The following is a 9,085-nucleotide window of genomic DNA, read 5'->3' as shown; positions in this document are numbered from 1 at the left end:
TTATGCAAGACAATTAAGGTAAACATATTTTATATCTGGCAGTTTCAATATTTAAACAATTTAACTGAAATTAAAAATAGCCAATATTTCCAGCTACCGAGCTGGTCACTAAAGGCGACTAGAATAATAAAGATAAACGTGTATTTGTGAGCGTGTTAGGGCTCTACAACCCATGAACTACCAAATTTGGTGCATATATAGTTTAGAAAGTGGAAATGTGCATCTCGATCAATTTGTCTTTAAAATTTTCATTAATTAAAAATGAAGCGAAATTATGGAATTTTTTCCATGACAGCATTCGAAAACATTAAATACAACAGGATTTTTACATCCTTAAAGATAAAAAAAATTATCTTTTAAGGATATTAATTCTTTAACATATAAATTTTTATACTTTTAATAAGTTTTTAAAAAAAATATTTTAAGCATATTTTCCAACAATTTATTACACACAAAATGAAAATAAAATTTAACTTGCGCTAGTACGTTAGCGTACATGGGACAAATTAGCTTTCATCAACTTGTTGACGTTAACAAAAGCTCAAATTAAAAGATCATATTTACTCTATCTGTAAACTAAACCTAGGAAGGTATAATTTTTACCGCGCGTCTGTAAGAAACGAAATAATGGTGAAATATGGTATTTTTTAAGAAAGATAAGAGCAAGAAAAAGTGACCTAAGCTTTTAATATATATATATTTTTTTGATTAATAAGGCTGTAGTATTTAAGGCTAACATGGTTTTTATATATACAGGATATTCACCCTAATCAAGTCCACTTACCTGATTTCTAAAAAATTGAAATTCGACATACACATCTAATAGGAAAAATAATCTAAATGAAATAAAGAATACTATTTTATACAATTTGAGTCAATAAATATTCTGATGAATTATAAATTTTATACTTTTATACAGACCTTCGGTCCTATGAATCATATTTAGTAAAATAATCTTGAGAAACTAACATTTTAAATAAAACGAAAGGTCCAATTTTTTGTGACTAAAATGGAATGAGTTATGAAAATTTGGATTTGTATCTTATAAAAACGCTCAATTTTAGGCCATTTTATTGACCGTCTCAAAGAAGATAACCAATTAGTTCCTGAAGATTTTCCCCAAGACTGATCAGTTTAATATTTTGAATTGGTTGATTGCCATGAAATAGCAGTATTACAAACTTCAAAATTCGGTAAGATTTGTAGCAGAAGTCAGAAACATTCTTTTTTTAATTTAAAGTTTGTGGGTCAAGAATATTTCACTGAATATGATTCCTTAGTACCAAAGAGCTGTAAAAAATTTAGACTTCATAATTTTTTAGAAGAACATTTACTGAATGAAACAAAATAGAATGTTATGATTTATTTCATTTAAATCCTTTTGAATCAAAGAAATTTTTATTAAATAATATTTTTTGATACATTGCATAAATTATAAAAAATACTCGTAGCCCACATAAGACTTCAATGCTAAACGATTCTGTATTTTGTACTCATATTTTTAAAAAAATATGTTTTGTTTCAGCAAAAAGGTTATTGTATCATGTTAAGTTTAATAACTTCAACTTCAATTTAAATTTCTTATTTTATGGGAGCTGACAAAAAGTTAGAGAGATACATAGTGCAGTGAACAGATTATAATTGTATGAGTTATGTGACTGTCAAAATTTGAAGCTTATATATTTTACCCAAGAAATGAAACCACATTAAAGTTATGTAAAATGTTTAATTGAAAATTTAAGCAAGTGTTAATCCTAATGAACCAGCAGGTCGCCAAAGGCGGTTAGTCTGTAATAAATAACAAATCTTCAAGATGATAATGTACTTTTGTAAAGATTTACATCAATTTTTATATAGTATTCACTCCCCGGGGAATTAGTCTAAACTAGTTTTCTTTTATTAATGTGTTTCCTTCATGGTTTGGAAATAAATTCATCATTTTTGGTCTAAATTAATAAATCATGTTTTGTTGTTGTCATATGAATCATATTTGGATTATAATATTCATAATACTATTGAATTACAAAAAGGAGATTTTTATTGAATCAAAGATTACAGTTCATCAAGCTATAACACAGATTTAGATCTTCGCTTTTTGAATTAAAAAGACTTTTCTTCTTCTTCTCCTTCTCCTTCTCCGTCGCCTTCTCCTGCTTTCTTGCAGTTAGCATTTTTGTAGATTGTCACCTGCAAATCAAAAGTATGACAATTAGCAATGTCTTTTTTAAACTCTGTACCTAAATAAAATGTAATAATTTTTAAAATAAATGTACACTCATATAATTTTAAATGTATTTAAAACGATGGTATAAACAAAACATTGTAACCCATGAAGAACTTTATATTCATGCAAAATAAGTTCACTAATTTCAATTATAAAAAATAGTATGATAATATACACTACTGGTCAAAAGTATTTCAAGTTTGAGAAATTTCACGTTTTTTTTTTAAGAATATGCCCCCAAAATGTAATATTTTTTTAATTTAAAGTGATATTTTTTTATGTCAATATGTTTAGTTAGTCTAAAGGCAAGATATAATTAAGTTACTGAAGTAAAAAAATTATTTTATTTCAAAAAGAATTAAATACAAACAAAATGTACAGATTATCAGTATCGGAATACCTTTTATTTACCCCGAATAAAATGCAGTAAAGAAAAAATTTCAAGTTCTGGATCAGAAAAGATAATAAAAGAGTTCAAGTTAACTAAAAAGCATTTAATATTTGGTTGGGTCGCCTATGGCTTCGATTACAGCAGCCACTCTGTTAAGCATGGAATCCACAAGGTTTTGCAACACTTCTTTCAGTGTTTCACGGAGCCAAACTTTAATTATTGTTTCCTGAAGTTCTCATTTTGTACAAGGAAGATTATCAGTTATTTTCTTTCCCATTATACTCCATAAATTCTCAATGGGGTTTAAATCTGGCGAATTTACTGGCCGTTCGAAAATATTAATATCATGTTTTGCAAATGCAGCCTTAACATAAAATAATGAATGTTTCCATATAGAAATCAGATCTGAACTGAAATGAAATTTAAAATTAATTGTAAAGTTTATCTTATCGTTTTCGATGTGTGGCAGGGTGCTAGATCTTGCTGAAATATCCATTGCTGCCCTGGGAACATGTCACAAGTTCTTCGAAGCTATTGATTCTTCAGCTCACCAAACATACTTGTCAACATTCATGGTTCCCTGTACAAAATGAAGATGTCCAGTTGACTGATATGACATGCATCCATATATTATTACGCTTTCTGGGTGTTTTGATGCTTCTGGCCTCATGCTTTCCTTTGCTTTACCCCAACCCCGGACAGGTTTGTCAGACATTAAAGAAAAGCGACTTTCGTAGCTGAATATAACTTGTCTCCATTCTGAAATGCTCCAATTTTTATGCACCTTGGCCGACTCCAATCGTTTTTACCACATTGCTTTCGTCATTACTGGTTTTTTTTTCTCTAGGTACTTGTGCCTTGTAACCAGCTTCACAGAGCCTCCTGCAAACTGTGCTGGGATTGGCAATGACAGACGTGGACTCAGTTCATTCTCTTGCAAGTGCAGCAGAACTTACAGATCTATTTTTACGGCATAATCGTATCAATGTAGCATTATCACATGTAGAAGATAACCACGGATGACCATTTTTAGGTTTTTTTATGTACAGTTCCTTCGGTTTTGAGTCTCTTTATGAGGCGTGACACAGTCGACTCACTGCAGCCGCACCAATGAGCAATCCCAACGTTTGAAATGTTTTCTTGATGCATTAAAATAATAGCCTGACGCTTTTCGCGAGTTAATTCACTCATTTTAAAGAGAAATGAACCGTTTAAATTGAAAAGCAATGCACAGCGAATACATTTCGATAATGCAACAAACGAAATGAAATCCTTCGCAGTCAGAGGGATTTTATAATAAACTACCGGGATGAAGCAATCGTTGCAGACAATTGCTTCACAATGGATGTCACAATAGCTTAAAACTTCTCCGTCACATTTATACTAGAAAATATCACTTTAAATGAAAAAAATATTACTTTTACTGGGCTTATTATTGAAAAAACATGAAATTTCTCGAATTTACAATACTTTTGACCAGCAATGTATGTATGTGTTATAATAATTTTCCTCCTTTATATTTTCTTATGCTTATCTCACGGAAACTTACTGACTTAAAAAATGCATATGTTTTAAGTTCTTTAAAAAAGTAAATTGTCAATAAATTGAGGGTTTTGTTTCAAAGCCATTAACTAACTAGTACCATCTACTTAGTTCGCATTAACTACGTAATTAAATTATCTTTCGTCACTATGTTTAAAGATAACAAAGAACCACATACGTTATTTAAAACATACGTAAATCATGACAGAGAAAGTGTTAACATTTCGTTATTATTTCTGTTTAAGTTCGTAACTAGAGACTTCGCGACTCTGAGGTGGCACAGATAATAATCTACATTATTTGTTTTTATTATAATAAACTAGCCACCTTTGGCGACCAGTTTGGTCGATCAGATTATTAACTTATTAGACTGTTAAATTATTAATATGGGTGGCATTTCTTTTTAAAAAACATTTCACCTAGTTATTTAATACCACTAAAACGCATGAATTCAACTAAAACAATTTACAGCAATTTACAATGTATTACGAAATAATAAAAGCGGAAATGAAAACCCTACTAAGGATTGTATGCTTGAATGTTTTGATGGAGAATCTAAACCCCTTAAAAACATTGTTTCTGATAATGTATCAAACTGAATAAAGAATATTATAAAAGTTAAGATGTATTACACACTTGAAACTTCGAAAATCGTTCAAAATATCGAATATTTTTTATTGCTTAATAATATTTTCTGATCCTTTAGCTTTCAAACGATACCAAGATGTTGTCAATATTCGAAATATTTCTCGAGTTATAATTATTTTTCTTGAGGTGCTTTCATTGAAAATTCTAGTTACGGATTTTTTAAAACTCATTTTATGAAGAATGATATTTTTCTACTATGCTGCTTCATTCAAACAATCATAACTCAACAAGAAAATAACCAAATACAATTATTTATATATCAAAATAATCTGTATGAAATAAAGGATGTTTTGTGCCTCAATCAAAGTTATATTTATAGAAATAAATTTTTTATAGCTATTTAAAAGTTAAAATTACAGAAAAAATCTCGCTTTTTCTATTCATCGTTGATGAAAAAATTGTTAAAAAAAAACTATATATTTTTATAACTTGATTGAGGCAGACAACATGAAGACTAATATTAGGCATAATTTACAACTAGAATTATGTGTCTGTACAAATTAGAATTTAAGATATCATGTTTCAAAAAATAATCTAATTAGCTCATTAAATATTATTTAATTAATTAATAATTAGTCCTATATGGTTTTTTTTCACTGAAATGAGTTTTAACATATATTAATGACCTACTGTGAAAAAAAATGGATTTTTAAAGATAAAATTTTTTAAAAAATCTTCTAGTGTGTACGTACACCTTAAATGAAAAATTGTATGAAAATGAAACTTTTATCATTACAAAAATAATTTTTTTAGTCTTTAAGATAAAACAAAAAGAACCTTTTATACGATAATTGTTTTAGAAGATATGAGTATCAATTTCCGAAGGCAAGTCATAGAGATTATGGCTAGACTTACAGTTAATATACCGGCACCAAAATTGAAAAATATATTTGGATTACAAAAATCTTTGCTTTTAACTGCTAAAGAAAGATTCTAAATAATATTTTTATAAAGGCTAATTTTCTGAATTTGGTTTTGCATTCTTTTAATAACCAAAACTAAATTTTACTTTTAATTAGAAAAATACTTTTTCCGCTGAAAAGTGGAATTATAAATATAATTAAAGAAATTCATTTTTTTAAAATGAAATATCTAATATAAAAAATTGATATACTATTTTAGTCTCACTTGAGGACCTCCTAAGCTCGAACCCCGAGCATTAAGTTATGGCCTTATTTTTGATAAGTACTTACTATACTGTGACTGTAATTGTCTGAAGATAATCAGACAATACTAATAATTTTTAAAGTCACTTACTCCGTCTTTCTTTTCAGTTTCCTTAGGAGTGCAAGTTAATCCCTCTGAACATGGACACATGAAGCTATACTTATCGTCCTGTAAGAACTTCTCTGGCTCTGGCATGCAAAATTCATCTAAAAGATAAAAATTTATATTACATTTCCTATGAGGGCATACAAGTTAATTCCCTGACAATGGAATTTACTTTTCAGAATTATTTACAATATCGTTCTGAAACTGATTATCGCGAATCAATTTTCAATGAGTTGCAACAAGATCTTGAATGTATATGTAATTGTCAACAATTTCCATATATGTTATACCTGTTCAAAATCTTCTTACTTATCAGCAATCCGCATAGCATCGATGTGACAAAAAATAGCGCAATAAGCAAACAAGCAACTGGTGTTGAAGGATAGGGAATGTATCCAATCTATAGCATCACTTTAGTTCCCGTTTCCATATGGGGTGTCTCAGACTCTTCCATCGAATCAGTTTGCATACAACTTAATTGCAAAGCAGTTTATTACCATCTATGTATTCTGTTTCTTATTTTTTATATAAATATTTATTATATTTAATAATAATTTTTATATTGCACAGAAGTTTCTCTTTTGGTCCATAAAATCTTTAAAAAAAAACATATAATGTTCGTCTCTGAAAAATTTCATTATGCCAAGGATGAAACTGGTCACTATAAATTCGGTTTCTAAACAGTTTCTATAGTTTGAGAACCCCGAATTTACTATAAATTTAGATAACAAAGGGAATAAAAAAGGAAAAATTTATATATTAACTAAAGAGAAATTTTCAGTTATGTATTCAAATAAGTATGCAATTCTGATTAAATTACAATTCCCTTAAATTGCAAATTTCGATATTTCTACTCCTACTGCAAAATCATTACATGATCTGTTTGAGACAAAAATATTTATAAATAAAAAAGTTCATTTTTAATTTTACTTTAAAACCCCATTAAATAATGTACCTTTAAAAAAAGCGATATGTTTTAAATCTGTTGGGCAAAAAGAAAAGATTCTTACGTTCTTTCCTCAGAGGCTTGCATTTTGGAGATAGGAATCTTGAAAGTTGGACGCAGCATTCTCCCTCTTCGCAGTCAGCATTTGAGTCACATTTCTCATTCAACTCCGCTGTCTAAGAAAGGAGAAAAGAAAAAATGCTGTCTTAGAAATCAAGAATCCACAACGTGTGAGCAAATGATAAACTCATTACAACTAACATTTCACTGCATATGGTTTAGTTTAGCTATATTAAGATCGCATTTTAAAGCAACACTAGGGCTATTTTGTAATTTTAAACAGCGGTCAGAGGACGAGGACAACACCCCTCTCAGCCTTCCAGATCACACTTGCAAGAGGGTATTCGGTCCCGACGGATTTAGTGTGTACCAGACCCGCTGACAGAATGGTTCTCGAACCTGGAACCCCTGGGACCCAAAGACAAGACCTTACTACCAAGCTATGTATGCTTTACATTAGCGCGACGTTTGTATCAATAATATCAGAATGCATTATTCATTAAAATAGTATGAGCTAAATGACTATTAAAATTTGAAATTTAAAAATATGAGATACCGTTAAAAGTAAATAACTTAGAAAAGATTAAATTACAATTTTACGTAACCAAAAATTTCAACAATCAGTTGATCGCCAAATGCAACTAGCGAGGAACAAGGTAAGTAAAGCAAAAGGTGACATTTAATAATAATAATAACGGATTACCCGGATAGTTTATAATGGCATTATGGTATTTGACTTTAATTTGCAAAGTAAACAAAACAAGTTTATTGCAATTAAAATAAAGGTACTGATGTCTATTATAATTTCATATTTAAATATAATTTTGAGGGAATCATGAACAAAATAAAAGCTATGTAAAAGAAATTTGATTGGAATTAAATACAATTAATATTTCCGGCGATCCAGCCGGTTGCCAAAGGCGGCTACTTTATACATATATAAAGAAGATAACCTACCGCGAAGCAAACAAGGCAGAAAGCAACGGCAAGAAAGCAAAATGTCTTCATTCTGACTAGATTTTGGGAGATAAATCAAGGCTTATAACGTCCCTGATTTTTATATGCAAATCGTGGGAATATTTCTCGTTTTCGACATATGCGAACAATGTCTAAACTTTCATCTGAACTACATATGGCGTTTCTAATGATAAATATATATAATGATAAATATATATATGAAGGAGAAATCACGTTCTTGAGTCTTCTTTTATTATCGCTATCGTATTCAAAATATGAAAGTGATTTCTTTTTCTCACCGATAAAAGATTCAAAGCTCTTTTATCATTATTTCCCTTTTAATGTTGTGTTTTTTTTTTATTTGACATACATTTAAATATCAAAATTTATCTGCAGAATTCTTGAAATCTCAGAAAAAAGCAACGTGAGTGGCCTTTCCGAAACTTTCTCATATTTATCTAATAAGGATATTATTCCTTTTCCTTCATTCAAAAAAAAAAAAAAAAAATGTAAATCATGGGCAAGGTTGCGACTGCCATAAATGGTTCACTTTTTATTTTCGAAATATATCATATGATCATTTTGCGCTTCGCAGTAAAGTGAAGGAAATCCAGTACCCATTTTGTGACAACTTTTTGTCCATCATTAAAACCAAAATACACCACAAAACTATAATTTCAGTAAAAAAAGAATATACAAAATTTCAATAATTTCAGTCAATTTGAAGTTTAGAGTTATGGCATTTACATGAATGCGAATGTACAGACTGATAGATAGGCAGCCCTTTGATGGATTTCGATTTTAATCTAATAGGTCTATATTTCAGCTGCTGAAGCTGTATACCAAATTTTATCTATCTAGCTCTTTGTGATTTTCTCTTATCGTGTTTCCTTGCATTTAAATAAACAGAAAAGCTTCCCGGGGATAGATTTTGCTATAAAAATTGATAGAAATCTATAAATTTGATGTAAAAGCAACATTCTAAATTTCATCTCACTAGCTCAAAATTCTTCTGAATTATTTTATTTATGGACAGATATAATTC

General features: G+C 29.3%; 1 protein-coding gene across 1 annotated transcript; it reads right to left on the bottom strand.

Moving 5' to 3' along the window:
- Positions 1–2,015: 2,015 nt before the first annotated feature.
- Positions 2,016–8,196, bottom strand: LOC129969028 (U3-aranetoxin-Ce1a-like). The gene is made up of 4 exons (XM_056083426.1): positions 8,041–8,196; positions 7,088–7,199; positions 6,063–6,178; positions 2,016–2,187 (listed from the first exon to the last, which is right to left on the bottom strand). The coding sequence occupies exons 1-4, from the start codon at positions 8,089–8,091 to the stop codon at positions 2,101–2,103; spliced, it is 366 nt and encodes a 121-aa protein (XP_055939401.1). The 5' UTR covers positions 8,092–8,196; the 3' UTR covers positions 2,016–2,100.
- Positions 8,197–9,085: the final 889 nt, after the last annotated feature.

The sequence above is a fragment of the Argiope bruennichi genome, chromosome 5, assembly GCF_947563725.1.
Source record: "Argiope bruennichi chromosome 5, qqArgBrue1.1, whole genome shotgun sequence".
Taxonomy (NCBI): Eukaryota; Metazoa; Arthropoda; class Arachnida; order Araneae; family Araneidae; genus Argiope; species Argiope bruennichi.
Note: the sequence above shows the minus strand (reverse complement) of the source record. Positions and strands in the feature narration are given on the sequence as shown.